This window comes from Equus caballus, unplaced genomic scaffold, assembly GCF_041296265.1.
Source record: "Equus caballus isolate H_3958 breed thoroughbred unplaced genomic scaffold, TB-T2T haplotype2-0000437, whole genome shotgun sequence".
Taxonomy (NCBI): domain Eukaryota; kingdom Metazoa; phylum Chordata; class Mammalia; order Perissodactyla; family Equidae; genus Equus; species Equus caballus.
The window spans coordinates 1,203,380-1,229,873 of record NW_027222394.1 but is presented as its reverse complement, the minus strand read 5'-3'; the positions used below and the strand labels follow the sequence as shown (position 1 = coordinate 1,229,873).

Below are 26,494 nucleotides of genomic sequence, written 5' to 3'. Positions count from 1 at the left end.
GTCAACCCATGGGCCGCTACCCCGTGGAGCTCCTGCCCAGACTTAGCATGGGAAGGGTTCCCCAAAGGGCTGGGCGGGACAGACAAGACAACTCCAACAGACCTGGGGCTGCTCTGGCATCTGGGAAAGGCACTGCCCCTCCTGCCTGTTTCCCAGTGTCCCCAGGGAGCGTTGTCATGAAATGCTGTTCAGACATCATCTCCCTCTGGCTCACAACCTTCCGGGGCCTCCTGTTAGGTTCAGACTCAGGTCCAACGGCCTCCTGTCCGCCTCTGTGCGTGGGAGACCCCAGAATGGCTCCCAGTGTTCCCACCCCCTAGCCACACATCTTATGTGATCCGGCCTCCTCGCGGGGAAGGAACTGGGTTCCAACCAGTAGAATATGGCAAAGGGACTGGATGTCCCTTCCAAGACGGAGTTCAGGACATGTCTGTGGCTTCTGCCTGCTGCCCTCTCTCCTGTGTTCATTCTCTCTCCATCTCTCTCTCTCTCTCTCTCTCTCTCTCTCTGTCTCTCTCTGTCTCTCTCTGCATCTCTCTGGGCCTCTGTGTCTCTCTGTGGGGCTGTGTCATTTTCTGTCTCTCTCAGTCTCTCCCGGTCTCTGTTTCTCTGTCTCTTTCTCTCTCCATTTCCGTCTCTTCTTCTTTGTCTCTCTGTCTCTCCTCTCTGGCTTTCTGTCTGTGTCTCTCTCGGTGTTTCTCTCTGTCTCTCTGATCCGTTGTTCAGGAGAAGCAAGACGAGATATTAGGAGCTGCGCTTGGAGGCCCTCGTGCAAAGAGCTAGCAGAGGGTCCCGGCTCCCAGACGGAAAAGACTCCCAAATCCATCCAAATGGCGTCCTGCCAATAGTCGGGCAGTGGTGTCCGAGACAGCCCCCGCCCCTCTAGCCTCCGTTGAGCCTGCAGCCTCAGCCTCCCGGGAGACCTGGAGGCAGAGGTTCCTAGCTGAGCTGAGCCTGGATCCTGGGAGAGAAACGAGGAGGTGGTGCCTGTTTGTTCTTACGAGTACTAAGTTAGGGTCGTGCTCACACCCAGCCTAGACAGCTAGGAGCTCCTTCCAGGCCTGAGTCTGGCCCTGCCCTCCTCCCCTCCAGCCTCCTCTCCTCCCCAGCTCTCTGCAGCCACTCTGGCTCCTTTCTCACCTCCTCTCAGCCAGATTCCCTTGCGCCTCCGAGTGTCTGGCCCTCGGAGCTTCCCTTGGCACACTGCTACCGGCTGTGTGCAGGGCTGGCTCCTCGTGTCCTTCTGCTCGTGGCACCAATGTCCGCTCAGAGGACTTTCGACCCACCTCAGGGCTGCAGGCCCTCCCTCCAGCACCCTGCTTCCTTGCCCTCTAGCACCTGCGCGTCTTTTCCACATGGGTTTGCTTCCCTCACTTGGTCCCTTCCCCCTGCAGGCGGTGAGGTCCTGGAGGACACGGGCCGCGTGAGGGCTTTCAGAACCGCCCCCAGGCTCACACCGCGCCTTCCCAGAGTGAGCGCAGGGCCCACAGCAGCTGAAAGAAGGGGGTGACCTCAGAGCCCCCTTCCGCCTCCGAGCACCTCCCATCGTGGCCATGGGCGCCAATCCTGAAAGGTACCTGTTGCTTTGGCCAGGGGAACCCCCAGAAGGACCGCTGAGTGTGCCTTCCCTCTTCCAGTTACTCCTCTGAGCATGAGCACGAGTGGCCACCAAGCCCCTGGTGGTCAGGCCCAGCATTGCAGCAACAGGCGGGAAAGCAGGCCACGAAACACACACCTTGGTTCGGGGCCTGGAGGCAGCGGTTCCAGCAGGGCCCAGGGCGCAAAGGAGAAGGCCGTGCAGGCTCCGGGGGTGATGTGAGGGACCTGCGAAGCCTCTCTTGCTCCCTCTCTCCCTGCACTGGCCCCGGCGTGTGCACTTTCCCCACGAGGCCTCCTCACTGCAGCCAGGGCACTGACTCCACTCCACGTCCAAATGAGGACCCCGAGGCTCCAACAAGGATGGCCTCGGTCCTGCTCTCCAGAGGAGGGGTCCTGTGCTCTGCCACGTTCTGCAGTAGCCAGGTGCCCAGCCCACCTACAGCTCAGGCTGCCCTCTGCCCAGAAAGGCCTCGAGGGACTAGAAGGCCCAGTCCAAGGCCTCGGAGCACGGTGGGTCATGGATGGACAACTGAGAGCGATAGACTCTTCTACAAGCTTGTGGGGTCCTTGGAGTCACTCCTCTAGGCTCCTCAATTGACGGAGGAGTAACCTCAGGCCTTCCATCCACTAGCCCCTTCCACACTGGGGGCGGGGACATCCTCCATCCAGGTGCCCAGAGTGGTGGACACAGGACCCCAGACCTTGTCAGGCATCTCTCCTCCTCATGCTGCAGACCTGGGCATGTTGCTAGGGGACTGGAAACCCCTGGGCCGAGGCAGAGCCACCTCCAACCTCTTTCTTCTTTCCAGCTGTCACCTCCCCAGTGTGCACTCCCCTCCTGACCCCCACCCTGGGCAGGCAGAGTGTGTGTGAGTGTGAGAGTGAGTGTGCGCCCAGGTGCGGATGCCCAAAGGAAAGGGCCCCCAATGGGAGGGCGTGGACAGAGATCCCCCAGGATCTTAGGGGCTCTCCTTCCCAAGGCCAATCTCCTGGGACGCTAGAGCTGGCCCAGGGGCCTGGAAGCCTCGCTTCTCCTCCGGACTCTGCCCACCTCGTGGGCCCAGGGCCGGTCCCTGTTTCCCCTGGCCTCAGCTTCCCAACTGTCCCGTGAGGGTTGCGCAGGAACCGCATCAGCCCTGCTCGGCATGGACACAGCCCTGGCCTCCTGCCCCCCTGGGTGTGGCGGGGCTCCCAGTCCTCTCTCCCTCGGGGCAGCCGGGCCTCCTGTCCCCGGCCAGGCACACAGAGCAGCCCTGCCGGCAGCACACGTGGGGGTCCCCGCCCCCAGCACGCCTGTGGACCACAAGAGGCTCCTGACACGGCTGCTTTCGATCAGTGCTTCTGAAAATATTGCATGATTCCACTGATAGGAGCCATCCAGAAAAGATTGACCAAAACCTGCCAGAACACAGAATAGGCATTGTCAGGGAGCGAAGGAGGAATGAGGCATGAGCGCTTTGGGAAAAGGCTTCCCTTGTGGTGAAGGGAATGTCCAGCAAGCGGACAGTGGTGATGGAGGCCGAGCATCGGGACTGTACTTAACGCTCGGGAATTGTACACTTGAAAAGGAGAAAATGCAGAGTTCTTAAAATATAAATAAATTTATTTTACAATTTACATAAAGACCAAAGAAAGACAAGAAAACGAGCAACATAAACGGCTACACAGACATACAGGGGAAGCAGGGAGAGGAAGGGAGGTCGTGGTGAGGGAGCAGGTGGAAGGGATGGGTCAGGAGCTGGGGATGAAGGGGGTTGGAGAGTGAGCTCTCCCGGGGACAATGCTGGGGCCTGAGCGGCTCCAGGGCTCCAGGAGGCTCTGGAGCAGGGGATGGCTCTCCCTGCTCCCTGGCGACCACTTCAGCCTGCCCCGGGGCACTGGCAGGAGCCAGAGCAGGGGATGGCTCTCCCTGCTCCCTGGCGACCACTTCAGCCTGCCCCGGGGCACTGGCAGGAGCCGGAGCAGGGGATGGCTCTCCCTGCTCAGCTGGTTCCATGAGAGTCGGCTGCATGGCTCCTGCCGGAGCCTGAGGAGGGGCTGGCTCTCCCCGCTCCCGTCCTGGGGCGCCGCTTGTCTCCTGCCCTTGTGCAGGAGCTGCTGGATGTGACTGTGCTCCCCGCACACGGGCTGGGGCCTGTGCTGGCTCTGATCCTTGTGCAACAGTCCCTGAGGACGGCAGCCTTTTCCCCACGCCTGCCGCTACGCTGTTCCTGCCCAGCTTCTCCTCCCTCGGGGAGCTGGACTCCGTGTCCCGAGTGGACCTCTGCAAAGACAGTGACCAACAGTCAGCCCAGAAGCATCAGAGCCCTGCTCAGCTGCCCCTGCTCTTTCTTCTGCCCTCTGCGCCTAATGCTCCCACATCAGGCACACCCTGTGTCTGCGCAGAATTCTCCCCGGGATGAAACAGATAGACCTCAGGGGCTCGGGAGAAACCTCGGGCAGACGGTGCTGCCCGGCACTCCACGCCCCACCCGATCAGCCATGAGCTGGGGTGGGAATGGGCCCGGCCCATCAGGCTTCTAACCCCTCATCAGCCTGCTCCTCCTCGCGGTGGTCCACTCACACAAACCACCCTTCCACACACACACACACATGCACACACACACTAACACACACACACACACACACACACACACACACCCAGGGAGGGGAGGTAGGGCTGTCCAAGTGGGACCACAGTGGTGGCCTGGCCTGGATTGGCCCACCCCGGGCGTCCCTGTGTTACCTCTGTGTCCCTCCGCACGAACGTCCAGAGACGTCTCGAGCGGGACAGGAGCCCGCCTTTGCGTCCAGGGCGCTCCTTGCGGGCTCTGCTGAGGCTGCGGCCCCGGCAGATAGGCAGACAGCAGAGAAACATGCTGCTCCTTCTAGACGAGTGCTAGACGAGTGAGCTGTTGGGGGCTGTCTCTAGGAGCTGGGTGCCTAGAGACCAGGGTTCCAACTTCTCTTGGGCCCAGTGAGGTCGCTGCCTGGGGTCCCTTCCCTAGGCTTCCTGCTCATACGAGACCTCCCTAAGGGCCCCCTGGGCCGCTGACTGCTCACCCTCCATCCCAACACCACGGCCATCCACAGTTGTACCAACACAGCCCATCCCACCGCCCCCGAGGAGGCCTGGCTCGAGTCAGAAGCCAGCGTTGGGGACGCAGAGCTGGTCAGACCTGGCTCCTCCTTCTTGCCAGTGATGTCCCCCTGGACAGCCATGTGCCTCTCAGGGCCTCCCCATGCCCCCATGTGTGCAGTGCGGGTCGTTCTAGTACCTACTTGCTAAGGGTGTCTTCAGGTGTCTAAACCTATCAATCCCTCTAGCGCCTGTCAACCCATGGGCCGCTACCCCGTGGAGCTCCTGCCCAGACTTAGCATGGGAAGGGTTCCACAAAGGGCTGGGTGGGAGTAGGCTCCAGGGCCCTGGCAGGAGTCGGAGCAGGGGATATCTCTCCCTGCTCCACGGAAGAGACTTCAGCAGGCTCCAGGGCCACTGCAGGAGCCAGAGCAGGGGTTGACTTTCCCTGCTCTGCAGCAACAGCTTCAGCTGACTCCACAGTCCCAGCAGGAGGCATAGCAGGGCATGTCCCTCCCTGGTCTGAGTCCATGGCTTCAGGCTGCTTCAGGGCCCAAGCAGGAGCCAGAGCAGGGGATGGCTGTCCCTGATCCACAGCCAAGGCTACTGCTGACTCCACAGCCCCAGCAGGAACCAGGGGAGGGGATGGCTCTCCCTGGTCTGAGGCTGCAGCTTCAGCTGGCCGCACAAGCGCCAGCAGGACCCAGAGCAGGCATGACTCTCCCTGCTTCCTGATCATGACTTCCAATGGCACCAGGGCCCTTGCATGAGCCAGAGCAGTGGATGGCTCTCCATGCTTCATGGCCGCGTATTCACTCGGCTCCACATCCCCAGCAGGAGGCGTAGCATGGGATGGCTCTCCTTGATCCAAGACCACCACTTCTGGCCGCTCCAGGGCCCTGGCAGGAGCTGCAGCAGGGGATGGCTCTCCCTGGTCCACGGCCACATCTTCAGCCGGCTCCACAGCCCCAGCAGGAGCCAGAGGAGGGGATTGCTCTCCCTCGTCCGCTGCCGTGGCTTCCACCAGCTCCTTTGCCCTGGCAGTCACCTGAGCAGGTGGTGGATCTGCCTGGTCTGTGGCCACATCTTCAGCCGGCTCCAGGGCCCTAGCAGGAGACTCAACAGGGGGTTGCTCTTCCTGGTCTGAGGCCGCCACTTCAGCCAGCTCTAGGGGCCAGGCAGGAGCCACAGCAGGAGAAGGCTCTCCCCACTTCCTGGCTGTGTCTTCAGCTGGCTCCACAGCCCCAGCAGGAGCCGTTGCAGGGGATGGCTCTCCGTGCTCCCTGGCTGCAACTTCAGCCGGCTCCTGGGTCCTGGCATGAGCCGGAACCGGGGATGGATCTCCATGCTTGACGACTGCATCTTCAGCTGTTTCCAAAGCTCCAGCAAGACCCAGACAGGGGATGGCTGTCCCTGCTCTGCAGCCAAGGTTTCAGCTGACTCCACAGCCCCAGCAGGTGGGGGAGTGGGGGATGTCTCTCCCTGGTCTGTGGCCATGGCTTCAGCTGGGTGCACAGCCCCAGCAGAAGCCGTAGCAGGGGGTGGCTCTCCCTGCTCCCTTGCCACACCTTCAGCCTTCTCCCGGGTACTGGCAGGAGCTGGGGCAGAGGGTGGCTTTCCCTGGTTTCATGGCCATGTCTTCAGCCGGCTCCAGAGCCCCAGCAGGTGCTGTAGCAGGGGATGGCTCTCCCAGCTCCACGCCTATGTCTTCATCCGGCTCCACAGCCCCAGCAGGAGCCAGAGCAGAGGATGGCTCTCTCTGCTCCTTGGCTATGGCTTCTGCTGGCTCCAGGGCCCGGGCAGGAGCCAGAGGAGGGGATGGCTCTCCCTGCTCCGTTAGTTGGGACTCAGCCAGCTGCAGGTCTCCTGCCAGAGTCTGTGCAGGGGATGACTCTCCTTGCTCGGATGGTGGTGCCTCAGTCGGTGGCAGGTCTCCTGCAGGAACCTGTGTAGGGGAGGGGTCCCCTGGCTGTGATGGTTGGGCCTCAGCTGGCAGAAGGTCTCCTGCAGGAGGCTGTGCAGGGTATGGCTCTCCCAGCATGGATGGTGAGGCCTCATTTCCCCGCAGATCTGCTGCAAGAGCCTGTGCAAGGATGGCTCTCCTTGCATGGAGGGTGGGGTCACGTTCGGCTGCAGATCTCCTGCAGGAGCTTGTGCAAGGATGGCTCTCCCTACATGGAGGATGGGTCCTCAGCTGCTTGCATGTCTCCTGCAGGAGCCAGTGCAGGGGATGGCTCTCCCTACTCAGTTAGTTGCGACTCAGCCAGCTGCAGGTCTCCTGCCAGAGTCTGCAGAAGACTCTCCTTGCTTGGATGGTGGTGGCTAGCCTGTGGCAGGTTTCCTGCTGGAGCCTGTTCAAGGATAGCTCTCCCTGCACAGAAGGTGGGATTTCAGGCCCCTGCAAGTCTCCTACAGGAGGCTCTGCAAGGATGGCTCTCCTTGCATGGATAGTAGGGCCTCGTTCGGCTGCAGATTTCCTGCAGGAGCCTGTGCAGGGGATGGCTATCCCTGCTCAGATGGTGTGGCCTCAGCCAGCTGCCGGTGTCCTGCAGTAGCCTTTCCAAGGATGGCTCTCCCTGCATGGATGGTGGGGCCTCAGCTGGCGGCAGGTTTCCTGCAGCATCCTGTGCAAGGACGGCTCTTCCTGCATGGATGGTGGGGCCTCACTTGGCCACAGTTCTCCTGCAGGAGCCTGTGCAGGGGATAATGTTTGGGGGGGAATGACACTCTTGTGGCAGAAAAAGCTTAAAAAAACTAGCTGCGCCAGACTGTATCCCAGCACTGTGTGTGTTCCAGGCTGCCTTTGTCTTGCTCACCATTTTATTTCCATCCCTGGGGCAGTGCCTGGCACATGGTAGGTACCCATAGTCAATACTTAAATCCATAAGTGAATGCAAACAGAAAGTGCTGTGAGAGTAGCAAAAGAGGAATTGGTAAGTCTCCCAGGGTGGAACACACGAGAGAGAAGGCATCGTGGGGGAGGTGGCAGGGGAATTTACCAGGTAGACTGGGGATGGGTGGCAGGAAAGGTTCCATGGCGAAGGGGAGGGGCAGGGGCAGGCTTTAACTGCTGAGAGCATGTGGGGCTGCTGGAGTCTGATCTGCTTCCAGGGCAGTGGTGTGGGAGAGGCTGGAGGACAGGTGGAGAGTGAGTGATGCAGGATTTTGTGGAGTTGGGGGAGGAGGTGGTGAAGGCCGCTTGGGGAGCTGCGGGCGGCAGACACAGGTGGGGAGACGTGTAAGGAGAATTGACTGGATTTGGGGCTTGATTCGATGGATGGAGTGAGCTAGAGGGAGTCGAGCATGACTCCACAGGCCAAAGAGCTGCTGCTGATGTTCTCAGCCCAGATCGGGGAGTCCCAGAGGAGGAATGGGCTTGGGCTGGGTGGGAGCGGGAAGCGAGGAGGAGGTAGAGAGTGTATCTGCTTTTAGGGTTGCGGTAGAGTGTAGTGCTTCTGGCACAGGCTTCAAAGTCACATGGATGCGAGTTCACGTCCCTGCTTCCCCAAATAGTAACTGGATGACTTTGGACAACTTACCAACCTTCTCTGAGATTCAGTTTCTTGTTAGATGGTCTTGGATATTGTCTTAGCACAGTGGCAGGCATGGTAAGCAGTCATTAAAGGTGCTTTTCATTAGGCTGTAGAAAAATAGATCTGGAACTCAGTAGACTTTTGGGGACCGGACATAACAGTGTATAGTCGAGAGTGAAAGTCTTGGGAACAGATGCTGCCTCCCAGGGGAGTAAATAGTGAGGAGAGAAGAGGGCAGAAGACAGACCTTGGAGAAGGCTTCCAGCACTGAAGGGTAAGGAGTAGAGGCTGAGCTAGTGACACAGATTGGAAGTTATTAGAGAGGAGGAAGAGATGGATGGGGAAGAGAAAGGCTCCTGGAGGAGGGAGTGTTTCCTCAGGGATGCAGTGGGATGGAGGAGCTCTCGGGTTTGCTCCTTAGGATGTCGGGCACCCTCCTTTAGCAAGAGCACTTTCTGTGCAGTGGCACAGAAGCCAGGCTGCAGTCGATTGAGAAAGAATCCGATGTGGAGGCCGTGTGGGGCAGCCTGCATGGATCCGGCCCCATCAGGGAGCATGAGGGAATGCTACTGTGCTTTGGGTCCATCGACTAGGACACTGGGCTTCCAGAGACTTCTTCTCATGAACCTCCGCTCTGTCTGATAGGTTGCGTGTGGTCAGGACCATAGGCTGTTGCTGAGGGATAGAGGAGAAGTCTGTTCTAGTGGATGGGGCACAGATGGACAAACAGATAGTGCCCTCACACCCCCTTGGGAGGGGCCGTATGCAGCTGTGAGCTGTAGGGCTCTCAGGGGCTGGAACCACCTGCCTTCCTTTCACTCTTCCCTCTCCCATCACTTCCTGGGGAACAGTTCTCTTTGTGCGGTCCATTTCCCCTCAGCCCCAGCTCCCATGGACAGGAACTGCCAGAGGGTTGGACGGGGGATTAGAGCCTCCCCTCCACAAAGGAGTTCTGAGCCTTTCTCTTCAGAGACACAGGAGACTGCCTGACGCTTTCAAAGAAGACACAGGGGCCACCTAAAGGGAGCTCAACTGTAGCTGATTTGAGAAGAATGTGATCAATGAAGGGAAGAATGAGGGACAAGCTTTCTCAACCTTGTATGCTGAATCTTTTTGTCTCTGATATTTGTCTGAGGGAGGGCCATTAAATTTAAGATGAAATCTCATGTAAGTCCTCAATAATCCCACCACCACATGAAGCCGTCTTTGCCTCATTGTCTCCTGTTTTCCCCCAGTCCTTCTTCCTATGTGTCCATCATTTACACTGCAGTCTTAACCTAGATGTGGCTTTCTATGCTTGTTTTATCATTTCAAATTACAGAAACCATTTTTCCATGTTGGTAGAATGTTTTTTCTTTGCTGAGGAGATTTGCCCTGAACCAACATCTGTGCCAGTCTTCCTCTGTTTTGTATGTGGGTCACCACCACAGCACGGCCATTGGCAAGTGGTGTAGGTCTGCAGCGGGGAACCAAATGCAGACCCCTGATGTGGAGCACGCCCAACTTAACCACAAGGCCATGGGACCACCCCCATGTTGGTACACTTTTCACAGTTACAGTTTTTAATGTTTGCATGATATAGCATCTTCTAATCATTTTATCCATGACTTACTTTTAGGTATAGAATACATTATTATTAACTATAGTCATCTTTTTGTATATTAGATCTCAATAGCTTATTTATCTCCTAACTGAGAGTTTGCACCTTTTCACCAACATCTCCTCGTTCCCCTCTCACACCCCCGCTCCCTGGGAGCCACCATTCTACTGTCTGTTTCTATGAATTTGAGTTTTTCAGATTCCACATATAAGTAAGACGATGCAGTAATTCCCTTTCTGTGTCTGGCTTATTTAACTCAGCATAATGTCCTCCAGGTACATCCACGTTGTCAGGAAAGGCAGGATTTCTTTCTTTTTGAAAGCTGAATAATATACAGTTGTGTAGATGCACCACATTTTTTTGTCCCTTCATCCATGAATAGCCCCGTGGTTTGCTCCCTGTGGTGGCTGTTGTGACAAATGCTGTGGTGCACACATGAGTGCGGAAGTTACTTCAAGACATAGATTCTGTTATCTTCCGATGTGCCCCCAGCTGTGGGATTGCTGCATCATATGACAGTTCCACTTTTAATGTTTGGAGAAAACTCCAAATTGTTTTTACGTAATGGCTGGACTAACAAAAACCAATATCCAGATGGATACAAATGGAAGTTATAAAAATACCTTCTGCGACACGTACCTTAGGAGAATATTTTCAAGAACTTGGGGCAGGCAAGCATTTCATAGAACAAAAGGCATACTAATCGTAAAGAACAAAAGGATAAATTGGAAAGTATTAAAAAGAAGAACTTGTTTTTGTCTAAAGAAACTTCTAAGAGAGTAAAGAAGGCAGGCACGAAGGGCATAAATACTTACCATTTATTTATCTGACAAAAGACGATTCTAGGATGTGTAACTAACTCCTATAAATTGATAAAGACACACACAGACAATCCACCATGAAAAGAAATGGGCAGGAGATTTGACTAGGCATGTCACAAAAAAGATACCCAAATGGGAATCATTAGATGAATGGGTGCTCCACATTATTACTCGTGAGGAAAATGCAAATTAAAATGACGACGAGATACCCCTACATGTACACCACAATGGTCAAAATCAAAAACTCTGACAACAGCCAGTGTTAATGAGGCTGTGAAGCAACTAGAACTCTCATACACAGCTGTGAGGGTAAACTATTTCATCCACTTTGAAGCTCTCTGGTAGTATCTCCTAGAGGTGGACGTGCACATAGTCTATGACCCAACAATGATGTCCCCAACATAGACGTGTTCCTATGTTGGCCAGCAGACTTATACAAGATGTTCAGAGCAGCATCTTTTGGCATATCCTCAAACTGGAAACAACTCACTGGACATCAGTGGTGGAGTGGACAAATAAAATGGGTTATGTTTCATAGTGCAATACCATACAGAAATAATGTTCAGCCACAGCCACATTCAAGAATATTGATGAATCTTACAAGTGTAATGAAAGAAGCTCGACATAGAAGGAGACACACAGAATGATTCCATGTCAATAGAGCTCAAAGACAAGAAAGACAAATGGAAAGTTAGAATATTGATTTCCCTTGGGGGAGAGGCAGGGACCTGGGAGGGGGCATCAGGTGGCCGTTCAAGGGCAGCTCATGTTCTATTTCTTGTGGGTACCGGTTGCCGGATGTGTTCCCTTTGGGTAATTCATGGAGCTATGCAAGTATGATTTCCATAGTTTCTGGTATGTATGCTATGCTCCCAATTGCCAATCCAACCTTGTGATTGTACCCTTTTTGACTGATTAGTCCCAAGGCAAGGCATAGTGGTTGGTGCAAAGCTCTGGAATTAAGGACCTGGATGCATAGCCCAGATATAACCTCTTCCAGCCTCGGAGACCCTGGCCAAGGGACTCTCTAAGCGTCACTTTCTTCATCTGTAGGCTGGCTTGAAGATGGAAGGAGTCTCTTACTTAGTGGGAGGATCCATTCCTTACTGGCACAGGGCAAGAACTCCATAAACAAGGGCTCTTGCGGTTGTTCTTGCTGTTCTTCCATGTTTGGGCGAGGGAGCTGGTGGATGGTGGCCAGTGGCGGAGGGAGGAGCAGGATGGGGATCCAGTGAAGACACGTTCTCCAGGTGAGGGTGAGGGGACAGAGCAGAGCTGATGCTGAGGTGCAGAGGGGAGGGTCCCAGGCCTGAGTCCCCTCCTTCCTTCCCCATCTCAGCTCCTGCCATCTGTAAACACAGGAGGTGAACTAACCAGGTGATCTCTAGATGGTTCACCCTTCCAGCTAGGACACTGGAGAGTTGGGAGGGTGACGGTTAGGCCATGAAAAGCCAAAAACAAATTTCCCAGTTGGATCCCCCCTCAAACACAAAGGACCATCTCTGGGAGCGAGTTGAGTTGGAGATCAGTGGTGGGATTATGGGTCCTTTCTATACTGTTCCTTGTACATTTTTCTATTTGGGATGGGAGCCACCCAAGCTGAGGAGCTGCCTGGGTGGCTGAGGCTCCTGGGGTGTTTCCCTTATCTCAAGACTCCACATGAAAGGGGGTCCCTTGGCCCTGGAGAGCAGAGAGTCATGTTCTGTGGATGGGACGGCGTGGAAGTCCCTGGGCTCCGGAGTGCTCTGTCGGCCCTGACACAGACCCTCCATGAGGAATGTCCCTGCATTTGATGGCTTGTGGGGGGATTACATTAAGAGGAGGGGGCTCATGCTGTCAGTACCTGTCCTCCAGGGACCCGTGACCTTCTGCCCTCCTCCTTGTTGCCCTGAATCAGCCCCTAGCCTCCCCTGGGTGGAGCCCCATCTTCCCAGCCTGACCCATTAGAATCCGAACTCCCCCAGAAGCTCAAGAGGAGAGAGTCCGTGAGTGCGGCTTTTGTCCACTCCAGGGTATCTACCCCTCTCAGCCTTTGGGCCTGGCCTCTCCCTGGGGGAGTCTGGGTCTCAGAAGCTGCACCTGGGCTCCTCCCAGCTAGCAATATGTGCTTCCACTCACATCTTGCGCCACCGAGCTGTGTCCGCCTGCAGTGTGCACAATCCATGCACTGAGCCTTGTTTGGGGTGAAGGTTTGTGCTGCACAGGGAAGCAGGGGTGGATGGTGAGGAGGGGACAGACGAGTGAAATGCTGCCTAGAGCAGGCAGGAGTCAGGGGAGCCAGGGCACGATATGGTCGGCACTGGGGGCCTTGACATCTGCAGTCATGATGTGAAGGTGGGAGCAGCCCGTGCTCTGCACCAGCCTCGGCCCCTCTGACTGCTGGGGTCAGGTGCAGGAGAGGCACAGAGTTGGGCTCCCAGGACGGATTTCACCTGGCCGGGACCATGGAAGGAATGGGCAGAGCTGTGGGTCGGGAGCGTGGGGCTGTCCCAGAGCTCAGTGTGTGCTGGGAAAGGAAGGATGTGATGTAGGGAAAGGAAAGTGGGCATGGAGCAAGGGTGGCAGACGGAGACCCCCTGGGCTGAGGAGGTGTTGGGGGAAGGAACCGACAGTGAGAGGGCAGGAACGACACCAGTGGGTGCTGGCTAGAGGTGGCTGGCCTGAAAAGGGGTGTCAGTCATGGTGGAGATGTTTAAATGTGTTCTGTGAGGCCAGGGCAGTGGGTGGTGGGGTTCGAGTGGAGGAGGGAGGAGGCAGGGCCACAAGGGTCTGGGATGTCAGAAGGATCCTCTGGGTGGATGCAGAGTGACCAAGAGGGGTCGACTCACAGTGGTGGTGTAGAGAGAGACAGGGCTGGCTTGCACACCCACCTCGATGCACACACACATGAACACACACACACTGTGATCAGAACACAGGGTGCTGTTGGCCCAAAGGCTGAGCACAGCTGCCTCTAGTGCTGGCTGATGTTGACGGCCCACTCCTTGTAGCCACGCCACTGTCCCTAAGGCCCCTCCTGCCCACGGAGACCCCACTGAAGAGCTTCATCTGCACGTCCTGATTATTCATCTTTTCATTGAAGTCGCTGATGCACTGGTCCCTCTCCAGGATGAAGCAGACATGGATGATGGCTCTCCACCCTGGAAGGGACACAGGTTAGAGCCATGTTGGACTTGTCAGGGTCCACGGGGATGGGGAGGGACCTACTGCCTGCAGGAGGGAGAGCAGATGTAGGGGGAGCCCCCATGCAGGGAGCTGCATGGTCAGGAGGGCAGCAGTCTCAGACCATCAGCAAAACAGAATGGATGTGGCTGGTGGCTGGCCGGGGTGCCCTCAACCCTGGTTCTCTGCTGGCCTCAGATCGCCACCCTCAACTTGGCTCCTGAGGCTTGTTTTCCCGAGTTCTCCCATTGCTGCAGGGAGCTTAGGAGCAGCTGACCCAAGCCCCAGACTTGCAGACCGGGTCTCTGGATGGCGTAAGAGGAGATGACGGACACCGTACCAGCAGGGTGTGGTGTCGCCTGAGGGCAGGGCCCGGTGAGGTGGGGGAAGCACAGGAGCCCTGTCCCTGGGCAGGGGCCAGCTTCAGTGAAAAAGACTCCTAGCTGGAAGGGTGGCCAGGGAAGACTGTGCTCGGGCTCTGGGAAACTGGAGAAAGTTGGTTCTTGGACACAGTGTGGACAGAACATGAGCTGCATGTTGGGACCCGCCGGGATGACGGACGACTCTGAGCAGTGGAGGAAAACTGCCTCCCCAGGTGGAGATCTGAGGTTTCAGTGGGCCACGGGAGATGAGTCTGTCCCCTGAAAGGTCAGCCAGATTTGTTACTGAACCTGATGTGAGTTCGCTCACCTGTTGCGCAGCAAGCCAATCTCTGACACTGGGTGTGGTGGAAGAAAGTAGGAACTTTATTTTTGCACAGCGCTGAGCAAGGAGAGAGGGAAGCTAACGCTGAAATCCCAAACTCCCCACAAAGGTAAAAGGAAGGGTTTTTATTTGGGGTTTTAGGTAGGGGAGTGGGAGCATATGGCCTTGCTGGTCGGAGCTTTCCCACCAGCCTGTCTTTTGCTTTGAGACTACTTGCAGAGAAGAGGAAGCCTGTGACCTTGCTGGTCAGCAGCTTTCCCACCAGACTGTATCTCTTTGCGGGGAGGAGATAATCCAGGTGCTTGTCCTTGATGGTATCTGTCTCCATGGAGGATAGTGGATTATGGAGCCAGGAAGCCAGAGAGTAAGCAAGGAATGAGTGTGATTTTAAACCCATATATTCTGGGTTTAATGTGAGGAAACTGATATCAGGGTCCGTATCATAGCCACTATAGAAAGCAGTATGGAGTATCCTTAGGTCATTAACAATAGATCTACCATAGGATCCAGCGATTCCACTGTTGGGTCTTTATCCAATGAGCTTGAAAACACAAATGCATACAGATACATGCATCTCTATGTTCATGGCAGCATTATTCACAATAGCCAAGACTTGGAAGCAACCTAGGTGCCCATCAAGGGACAAATGGATAAAGAAGATGTGGTGTATATATATACACAATGGAATACTACTCAGCCCTAAGAAATGATGAAACCTGGCCATTTGCGACAATATAGATCGACCTTGAGGGTATTATACTAAGTGAAAAATGTCAGAGGGAGAAAGTCAAATACCGTATGATTTCACCCATAAGTGGAAGACAAAAACAACAGCAAACAATCACATATCAACAGTGATTGGAGTAGTGGTTACCAGAGGGGAAGGAGGGAGGGAACAGGGTGAAAGGCGTGGCTGGGCACACGTGTGTCTTGTTGGATTGTAATTAGTCTTTGGGTGGTGAACATGATCTAATCTACACAGAATTTGAAATATATTATGATGTACATCATAATATACACAAAAATTTAGAATTACAGTCTGGATCCAAACTTCCGTATTTTTAAAAAAATGTGTTTAAATTCTTAGAATAGTTTCTTACTTTACATTGATCATCACTTTAATCTGTGTTACTTTTTTGTGTGTGTGTGTAAGGAAGATTGGCCCTGAGCTAACATCTGTTGCCAATCTTCCTCCTTTTTTTTTTCTTGCCAAAGCCCCAGTACATAGTTGTGTATTCTAGCGCTTCTCTGTGGGATGCCTCCACAGCATGGCTTGATGAGCAGTGTGTAGGTTCACATGCAGGATCCGAACTGGCAAACCTTGGGCTGCCAAACAGGAGCACGTGAACTTAATCACTAGGCCACGGGGCTGGCCCACAGCTTCCATATTTTATGTGAATCTTAAATAATGCTATCCAGCAAACTGAGTAAGAGGGAAAATTTTCCAACTTGTTTTATGAGGACTGTAAAATCTTGATACCAAAACCTTACAAGGACCCTACAAAAAGGGGAATAATAAACAAACAGAAAATTAGACTTTATGAATTATACCATTAACTATAACAGCAAAAGCTTCAAATATGAAAGATTGAATTTGATGAAATATGTAGAAGACCCCTAGATTACACACAACAAAATATTTTTAAGAAAAATTTAAAAGACCTAAATAAAAGGAGGGCTGCAACATGCTCATGGATTGGAAGACTGTGTACTTAGAGATGTCAATTTTCTCCAAATTTTTCTATAGAGTCAATGTAATGGCAATCAAACTAAAAGCAGTTATGGGTGGTGGGTGGAGGGACTTACATAATGAGCCAAAAATAGTCATGATACTCTTGGAGAAGAAAAATAAAAGCGATGGACTTACACTGCTAAATATCTAGACTAAAGCTATAATAATTGAAACAGTGTGCTATTGGCACAACGTTATATACACAGACAAATGGAACATAGAAGTGTGGAAGCACACCTACAGATAAGACAGATCATGTTACAATGTAGCGGGGGAAGGATGTTCTTTTCAATAAATAATGCTGGGTAAGTTGGATGTGAATATGGAAAGAATACATTTTGATCCTGACCTCACACCATACACAAACATCAATTTCAGGTGGATATAAAATCTAAATGTGAAAGATATAACAGTAAAGACTCTTTTAGAAGAAAAAATAGAAAAATATTTATGAGCTTGGAGTAGGACAGATTTTTTAAACAGGACGTTAAAACACTATACAGGCTACAAATAGAAACATTGCACTACATTAAAATTAAGAACTTCCAGTTATCAAAAATTACCATATAAAGCCTAAAAATGAGAGTTACAGAGGAGAGAAAGGGTATCAATACTTACGTTGAAGAAAGAACTCATGAGCAAAACATATTAAGAACCCTTACAATCTCACTAAGAAAAAAGCTGACAACTCAATAGAAAATAGGCAAAGCATTTGAACAGGCACTCACAACAGAGAACATCCAAATGGCTGATCAACATATGAAAGGCTCTTAACATGATTAGTCACCAGAGAAATGCAAAGTAAACCTACATTTGAAATAGAGTCACTCACCTCCTATGATGGCTAAAATAAAAAATACAGACACACCAACCGAATTTTGGCAAGGAGATTGAACAAGTGGAACAACTGGATTTCTCATACACTGCAGGTTGGAGAGTAAATTACTACAACCACCACTTTGTGAAACACTTTGTCAGTATCTGCTATAGCTGAGAATGAGCATACAGTCAACAGGAATGCTAGTATTTGGCCACCAAGGTCTTGTTCTAGAATTTTCATACGAGTACTATTTATAACAGACCAAAGTGGAAACTATCCAAATATCCATCAATATTAGAGTGGGTAATTAAACTGTGGGATAGGCACACAATGCAAATCTATTCAGTAACGAGAACAAATGTCTAAACACAACAGCAGGAATGAATCTCATGAAGCAAAATATTGAGCCAAAGAAGTTAGACACAAAAGAGTATGTCCTGTACGATTCTAAATTTATCAAGTTCAAAACCAGGCTCAATTTAGCTTTGGTATTCAAAGTCAAATAGTAGTTACCCCTGTGGGACACTGATGGAAAGCGGAATAATAAGAACCTCTGGGGGGCAAGTGACATTGTTTGTCTTGATCTGTGTGCTGGTTACCCTATGGATTCACTTTCTGAAAATTCATCATGCTGTACCCTTATGATTTGTTCAGTTCTCTGAATATATGGTATACTTAATAAAATGTTTTTAAACCCATATTACTCCTACAAGTATTAGGATTTAGTAGAGGGGTCAGATGAAATAATTAAAACTATAACACACTTCCTCTGTCTTTGACAAAATGAATAGTTAAATAGATCACACTTTCTAACCTAGAGAATCTAATTCAGTTGCTCAGCAAGCAAGCGGTCAGATTTGGGATCTAATGTATTAGGCCACATAAGCATTTCATTTAATATTTCAAAGTAGGGAACAAATCTAATCATTTCTAACATAATGGTCACTTTCTTAAAGGGCTCTTGGGTAAGAGCAGAAACAAAGACAAAAATCAGAAAATAGTAGCAAAGACGTGAGATGGCAGAGTGAGAGAAAGAGGATACGTAAATGAGTAGGTTGAGTGAGGCTGAAATTTCCCTAGACTTCACTTATCCTGGAACAATGTCAGCAGTTCCAGCTACACATGGCACGTTGAATATACATAAAACAAATACAGTGATAAAAATGTTTCTGAACTACATTTTGAAAACTTGTGGAGAAAAAAGCGCGGGAAGCCCAAGAGAGGGTCAGAGAATGAGAGAGATATTAGACAAATACTAAGAAAAGAATAGAAAGGCAGACAGATGCAGAAGACATCAAAGAGCAAGAAGAGGTCCAACTTCAGACCTATACGGACTTACCTCATCTTTTCCTCTCCAGATGCAATTCTACCTGCAGAAGTAGTGACTTTAACTCATATGGCAACTGATATAAATGTTGACAACGTGAAGGGGTAATGGGACTTGGATGTGAATTTCCATCTTACTCATGAGCAAAACAAAATGTGGCAGCATCATGACATTAACAGTCAATCAGACATAGGACAAGTGCAGTTTGATTAAATGTAGGAAAAAAGAGAAAGCCCAACTCTATTGTTCCTGAAACCATTAGTGAAACAGAATCTAATGGAGAGGAAAGACCTCACAGATTATTTATTCCCTGCCCTTTCCTGGCATACAAACATAGGAAACTTGGCTCATTCCTAGTAAAATATAGAGAAAGTCTAGGTATTTCTCAAATTAAACTGACCCTTATATAAGAATTCTGTTTCTGCAGGTGGGACACAGACGCTTAGAGCTTCTCTATAAGGATATTATCAATGATCCTCAGTTTGGACACATTAGCAGATATATGACTCTGTAGGAGAAAATTTTTCTGTAGCCTGTAAGCACTGCCCTCTTGTGAAAAGATTGCATTCCTGAGGAAAACCACTTGTCCTATATTCCTAGTAACACCTATGGCAGGAAGGAGTGGACCCAGAACAAAAGAGGTTGATTCGTATCCCCCATCTCGCTTATGCTCTGGCCACACAGGAAGAGAAGAGCTGTGTGGAGAGTTCTAATGTGAGGTCCTGAAGGGAAAGGTGTGTGAAAGCAGAAGGGAAGTAAGACCAAAGGAAGAAAAATTGATTCCTCTCTCCAACTTTAAAGGGAAAAAGGCGAATGGAAAGAGACAGAGTAAGTTAGAGGGGATGAGGGAATGGTGGACACAGCCAGCATAGGAGAAAATGAATTTGGAGTGCATTGGCTTAATGACCTGAAGCTTCAATAGATATGTGTCTTCATAATCACTGAAAATAAAAATAAAAATAAATAGGCTTAAAAGAGGACAAGAAGAAGAAACGGCATCTTGGATGATCATCCCAGTCTAGCCTGGTGATGACACAGCCTGCACACCATCAATACGAGAGTCCCCACGGAAGACCTGCCGAGCTAAACCCTTCCCAAACTCCTGACCCACAAAATAGTGAGAAAAATAAAACAATTCTTGCAAGTTGCCAAGTTTCAGGATAATTTGTTAACTAGCTAAAGGTAACTGGAACAGCCACCCAAGACAGATGCATATCTGCCTGGGCAAAGAGAACTGCCAGAGAAACACATGGGTTAGAGGCATTGGATTTATGGGTGTTGCATGGGCCCAGGGTCCGGTATGCAGCCCCCAATGGTGGTAGAGCCCATGTCAGAGGTGCTGCCGCTGGAGGCTGTGTCACAAGTTCTGCTGTGGCTCCTGACACCTCAGGTTGAAGATGCTACCTTACACTGCTGTGGGAGGGGCAGGTGTGAAGCCAGAAGTACCTTTTCTCCTCCTGTAGCCTCTGGTTGTTGTTGTGGGTAAGTGTGATTTTTGAAACCTCGCATCAGGGCACCACTGCCTCTGCCAGTGGTATCTGCATTTTGAATGCAGCCCTTGATGTTGAAAGACCAGGGTCAGAGTCATTGCTGCCTGGGGAAACGGAGGGGGCTCGTTCACTGGCACTGCTGTGTTGCCTGCAGTCTCAGGGCATGGGCGCCCCCCACCATCGTGGGGGGTGGGGTAGGGCTAAACCGAATGTCATTGTTCTTCCTGCAGTCTCTGGTCACTGGCCCGCGCTGGTGAGCATTTTGAAATCTCAGGTCAGAGCACCACCACCCTTGCTGTGGATATCTGTGCTGTGGATGCTGTACCCACGGCTGGAAACACCAGAGCCACTGTCAGAGAGAGAGAGAGGGAGCTGGGTCGCTGGCACTGCTGTGTGTCCTGAAGCCTCAGGTCGTGTGCACGACCCACCACTGCTGGGACAAAGAGGGGCTATGCAACAAGCACCATGCCTGCTCCTGTAGCCTCAGGCTGCTGATGCATGCAGCTGTGCTCCTCAGGTTAGGACACCAGAACCACCGCTGGCAGCATACACATTTTGTATTGCCACTGCCTTCGGAGGGGGAGGGGGCTGCTTCCCTAGTTCCATTGCTCTAGCCCAGCAACCTTTTGACGTATAGATGCACGGAAGTCTCAGGCATTCTGGTGTTCTTTGCAGCGAGTCCTTTTTTGGTCAATTGATGTCCCACTAGGTGTAACATAAAGTGGACAGACAAAGAGAACAACTGACTTTACCATGATGCAGCTGTCACGTTTCTTTTTTTAAAATTAATTATTTATTTATTTTCTGATGTACATCATAATATATTTCGAATTCTGTGTAGATTACATCGTGTTCACCACCAGAAAATGAATTATAGTCCGTCACCTCACATGGGAGCCTCATCACCCCTATGCCCTCCCCCCGCCCCCTCCCCCTATGATAACCACCAATCCAATCTCCAATGCTATGTGTTTGTTTGTCATTGTTTTTATCCTTTACTTATGAGGGAGATAATATGGAATTTGAGTTTCTCGCCCTGACTTATTTAACTCAGCATAATACCCTTAAGACCCATCCGTGTTGTCACAAATGGCCAGATTTCATCTTTTCTTATGGCTGAGTAGTAGTCCATCGTGTATAAATACCACATCTTCTTTATCCATTCGTCCCCTGATGGGCACCTAGGTTGCTTCCAAGTCTTGGCTATTGTGTATAACGCTGCAACGAACATGGGGTGCCAGTATCTTTGTGCCTTTGTGTTTTCAAGTTCCTTGGATAAATACCCAGCAGTGGGATAGCTGGATCATATGGTAGATCTATCCTTAATTTTCTGAGGGAACTCCATACTGCTTTCCATAGTGGCTGCACCAGTCTGCACTCCCACCAGCAGTGAACAAGCGCTCCCTTCTCTCCACATCCTCTTCAATATTTGTTGTTTCCTGTCTTGTTAATTATAGCCATTCTGACCAGAGTGAGGTGATCCCTCTTTGTAGTTTTGATTTGCATTTCCCTGATAGCTAATGATGTTATTTTACTTCTGTATCTGAAATCTTTTCACATGTTATATTAATGTAGTGTATAAAATTGGAGTATGACCAACAGCGAGAGTGAGGAATGCTAGCAGTAACTTCCTGCTTCCATTCCTTGACTTCTCTTCTATGATATGGCACATGGGGAAACCTCAAAAGTGTCTTGTGGGTAATAGAGGCTAGATCTTTCTCACTGTCTTCTCACAAGGGTTGGATACAAAAAGAGTACAGAGAACTTGGTTCCAAGATGGAAAAAAGCCAGGGACTCTAGGGAATATTTCTCTCCACGGTTAATTGACCCTTAGAGAAGATGTCCCCATGTTGTCTTCAGAGCCACGTTCATTGAGATAACTAGTTCTCCTGACCTCTACAGACTGAGTCCAGGAAAGCCCTTTGGGAATGCTCATCTCCGTGCATACAAGTGTAATTGGCATCTTGAGTAATGGTTTTCAGAAGAGATTCAGGATGTGTCCTCTGGGTTGGAATCTCTGATGCCATCTACTTAGTGTCTTTGATTTGCCTCAGGTGACATCATCATAGGTCTTCTGGACTATGGCTTGATTCATTTCTCACAGACAGTACTCCTCTTCCCTCACATTTGCCTTGTTTCAGACCAAGTCTCATTCCTGATAAGAAAACATTCATGGAGTCATGAAGGGGCTAATTCTAAAAAGACCAGTGCTAAAGGCAAATTCTGGTTTTATTAAATAGAAAAGGGGGTATAAAGCTAAGAAGAGAGTGCCTTCAACGATTCAAAATAGCAGAAAACACAAAACAGATTTTCTTTTGACTCTAGGCCCATTGATGATTAAGCTGGTGTTAGATGTAGCTTCTTAATCAGGTAACATTAATTGAAATTCTTATTGCCTAAGCTTGCATGGCCAGTTTGGAATGGAGAGGCATCTGAAATATAGGTTTAGAGGCAGCAGAAGCATTTGCATGATTCAAAGACCCAACTAGTAGACGTTAAGGAAGTCCAGTTACTTAATCTATCCTGGCGTGTGCTGATGGAGCTCAAAACCTGAGCATACCTTGCCAGAGCCTTACAGAATTACATGCACTCTTGCTCTTGATGATGGTCTGTCACTAGGATAGTTAGCATAATCAGTGCTGACTGTGGAGGACAATATAGTCTATGCCATTCCACCAGTAAAAAGAGAGTTCCAGGGTTAGAGAAGGAAGTCTGATGAGCACCTCAGAAAAGACTTGTTTGGATGACCAATAGCCAATGTGTGAGTCAGCGTGGGCCTATCCTGGCCTCTCTATTTCACTTCTATACTTGTTCTGCCCACAAGCCTCTGCAGAGGAAATTTCAGGTAAGGTAATGTTGGTGTTTCAGGTATCCATGAAATCCTTTTCAGAAACTGGCGCACACTCTGACATTGTCAGTTTATGTCCTCATTCCTTAAATATGAAGGTGATATTAGTCAGTTCATGAGGAAAGCTGCCTGATGAGGCAGAGGAAAAAAAAGCCAGTTGAGAGCTGCAAATTGGAATGGGAAATTATTATAAAAGCTACCTGGGGCAGAAAGAGAGACGACATGAATCAGATGATGGAAAAGTTACGCTACAGAGATTTACAGAGAAAAATGGGAAAAAAAATGAGGAAAGAGATAGGAAATATATGAATATTTTAGTAAAAAGGAAATGTGTGGATGTCTGGTTAGGGCTGGAGCGATCAGGGGGAATGCGGAAGATTTGGGCCCTTAGTCCACAAGAAGCTGAATTTGAAATAACAGTGTGAGGTGACAGCCAATATAATGATACTAGGCTGCATTAATATGGAGAGAGTTAATACATGTGACTTCTTTCTTATGGTCAAATTATACTTTAAAGAATACGTTCTGTTCTGAATTCTTCACTTTAGAAACTAAGTAGATAGTGTGGAATGCATGGAGAGCTAGGGAAACATTTAGGAGGAAAAACACAAAGAGGGATAGAGTGGATATTTTGAGGATCAATGTAGATTAGTATTTTGCACTAGGCTTCACCATGGCTGCCAACTCTCATTTTGAGAAGTGTGCATATGAGAATTAGATACAGGGCTGATTGGGAGATTTGGTTGATTAAATATTATAATCCTAGTTTTATCAGCCTGATCTATAATTTGAAGGCTCTCAGGTCTACCTAGGACACATATCCTGTTTGTTTTTAAGTACATAAGTACAATGGCTTTATTATGTTTCAACCTGGCACCTATTCATATTTCTTTAAACTATTCTTAACTTCCAAATAAAGACAGTACTGAGTTTTCCTTCCACCTAACATGATAAAGCTTTCCATGTACAATGAAAAACATGTTAACCTTTTCTCAAGAAGAGGATATAAAAGACACTGTGCCTTTCCCCATAAGAGGATACAAAATCCTTTTAGGTTTTTAGGCAAAATTCATTTACTCCTATCTGATTCATACCCCTCCTTTTATGTCATATAACTTAAATACCGAGATATGAATCTAACCATTTTGTTATATCGTATGTTAGAAAAGGTGATGATGGAGAGGATGAAGACAAAAATATTTAGTTAATATATGTGAACCAAACGTTCATATCAAAACAAGGAAGAAAGGGCTGTACTGTTACAGTTTTGTTTTGCAGCAGCTCACATGAGCACGGCTGGTGTTTACAGCTGTCTTCATTCACTCCCCATTTCATATTCCCTTAGTGTGCAGCTGGTCAGCTTCCTTGTCAGGTGAGGTGACACCAACTTCATTCCGGAATGATCTGGGCCCTTAGTAGTCCTGTCTGAATTGGGTGGTTATGGGTTTCCCCTGACTTTCATCACAAAGAGGCTCCCTAGAACATCTCCTGCATTGCAGACATGCTCCTCCTTATCTCCATGGTGTAGTAGCAACTGAATTTCCCCTTGCTACTCAGGATCGGTCACATCAGCCAGTATATAGTACCTCCTTAGCTTGTTGATTCAGTGATATGTGGAGCCAAAAGTGGCAGGGTAGCAGGCTCAATTATCAGTAAATGAAATCCTTGTTGTGTCACCTGGTAGAAAAATACTTCCCTTTGGAACAAAGACCTCTAACGCAGCAGAGCCTAAAAGTGCAGAAACAGGAAGCAAAGATTTTCCTGGTGGATCATAATTATAAATTTTATAGTGAGAGGACTCATTCCCATTTTTACCTATTGATGCCTGGTCCCGAGAAACTGATTGATGGAAGAAACAGCATCAGAAATTAGATGCAGATTAACAGGATTTACTGCATCCTGGAGGACATTGTCCCAGCCATATGAGGTGTTTCCGACCAGCTGTTGCCATAACCGAGTCTTCAAAAGCCCTTTCCACCATCATATTAAGCCAGTTGTTTTAGGAAGATGGAGAATATGCTAAGACCAGTGGATTCCATGAGCATGGGCCCATTCCCACACTTCATTTGCTGTGAAATGAGTTCCTTAGGCAGAAGCAATGTTTCATGGAGTACCACTATGGTGAGTAAAGCATTCTATAGGTCCACAGGTGGTTTTTTGGCAGCAACTGTACGCAAGGAAGGCAAATTTATATCCAGAGTAAGCGTCTATTGTAATAAAAACAAAGCACTGTCCCTTCCAAGATGAAAGTTATCCAGTTGACCCACTCTACCACCAAGTAGCTGGCTGTTCTCCTGGATAGTAATACCGTATCAAGGACGCAATCTTGGTCTCAGTTGCTGGCAGGTTGGGCACCCAACAGTGGAACTTGGTGAGTGGAAGTCCATGTTGCTGAGTCCATGTGTAGCCTCCATCATGTCTTCCATGGCTACCTTGTTTGTGGGTCCATTTGCATGAACAGGAGTGACTGAGGAAGAGTCCTAACTGACATCCACAGAATAGGTTAGCACGTGGATAGGAGGACTCATTCTGTGGACAATAGTAATGGGCATTTCTTCCCTGTTTTTTATGAATGTTTGGCATGATTTTGGTTGTATGCAGGATAGTTATACCATGTTAGGCAGGAGGATGACTTTGTCCTGTTTATTTTGTGATTAAGTGTGCTTTAAGGAGATGTGTATGTGTACCAAATTGACATGGGATGGACTCTGGTCGCTTTGTAATGTGTCAATGTGGCTAGGATGAACTACATTTCCCAGAGTTCCCACGTTTGTGTGTTTCTGGCTAAGAGGAGCCACAGGAAAGATTCTCAGGGAGATGTCGAGGCAGAAGGGAAGCAGCTGCTGTGTTGTTTACAGACCGTAAAGTTGGTGATATGCTGCCTCACCTCACTCTTGTGAAGCAGCATCTGGGCCTGAGATTGGCTCTACCTTGCCCTCAACCTTCCTTTAGCATCTGTGACTTCTGGGCCAGGTGTGTGTGTCCAGCCTCATGAAGAAGGACCCCAGCTTCCACAAGATAGCCATACCACAAATTCCAGAGACAGCAAGAAAGGACATGAATTTCAGTCCACGTTGCAGGGTCACAGCTGAAGCATGTGGGTTCCAGCCTGCAATTGATCTACCACACTTCATACCCATCTTCCCTTCGTGACTGCTTGCCACAAGGCCTATCAATGTCCAGCATCAGACACAAAGGTAACAGCCTCACACAGACTGCTTAACCAGCTTTCACACTTTCACAGGGCCAAATTTCCATACAATCTATTAAATGTATATGTCTACGTATCTATCAATTTCTTAGTGGTTCAGCTTCTCTGGTTAAACCTTGACTGGTATAATAAGCAAAAATAGTATTCATGTATTATTTATACATATAAATATAATATATAGAAAATTTATTGTATACATAAGGATAAAAGTACAAATGTTTACAAAAATATGAAACTGTATATATGTGTTTACATATTTTATAAAAGTGTATTTGTGTGTATATGTACTTATAAAATATATATATAGGTGGTTATATATTTCTTACTTAATGAGGAGAGACTATTGTTTTGAAGTTTGGCACTTAAAGGGGCCAGAAGATTCTAGAATTTCAGAGTGACCATGTTTGTGAAGAGAAATTTGAAGTTCTCACTTTTTCTAAATGGTTACTTCAACAATTTGACCTGTTGTATAATTAGAAATAGAAAAATTTTTCTTCAAAGATTCTTTTGTAGATCAAAAGGTCATATTGTGAGGTATGCTGAACCCCAGTATTTCTGATGTCGCTCTTCCTTTCCACTTCCTGTTTC

At 49.5% G+C, this 26,494-nt stretch overlaps 1 protein-coding gene and 1 long non-coding RNA gene across 3 annotated transcripts in view; one reads left to right on the top strand and one right to left on the bottom strand.

Moving 5' to 3' along the window:
- Positions 1-26,494, top strand: part of LOC138922977 (olfactory receptor 2AE1-like) — a 37,135-nt gene that overhangs the window by 9,111 nt on the left and 1,530 nt on the right. The window contains exon 1 of one of the 2 annotated variants that reach the window (XM_070259473.1): positions 20,777-25,892. The exons of the other annotated variant lie outside the window; for it this stretch is intronic. Within the exon in view, the coding sequence (XP_070115574.1) occupies positions 25,871-25,892 (22 nt within the window). The 5' untranslated portion in view covers positions 20,777-25,870. Of the gene's footprint in view, positions 1-20,776; positions 25,893-26,494 lie in introns of those variants that run through there. 2 annotated transcript variants of the gene reach the window in all.
- The window catches only part of LOC138922980 (uncharacterized), a 45,296-nt gene continuing 21,983 nt past the window's right edge, over positions 3,182-26,494 (bottom strand). Inside the window, exons 2-4 of the long non-coding RNA XR_011436100.1 lie at positions 20,471-20,552; positions 8,201-13,751; positions 3,182-3,862 (exon numbers count right to left, since the gene is read on the bottom strand). This is a non-coding gene — a long non-coding RNA (uncharacterized lncRNA). The remainder of the gene's footprint in view (positions 3,863-8,200; positions 13,752-20,470; positions 20,553-26,494) is intronic.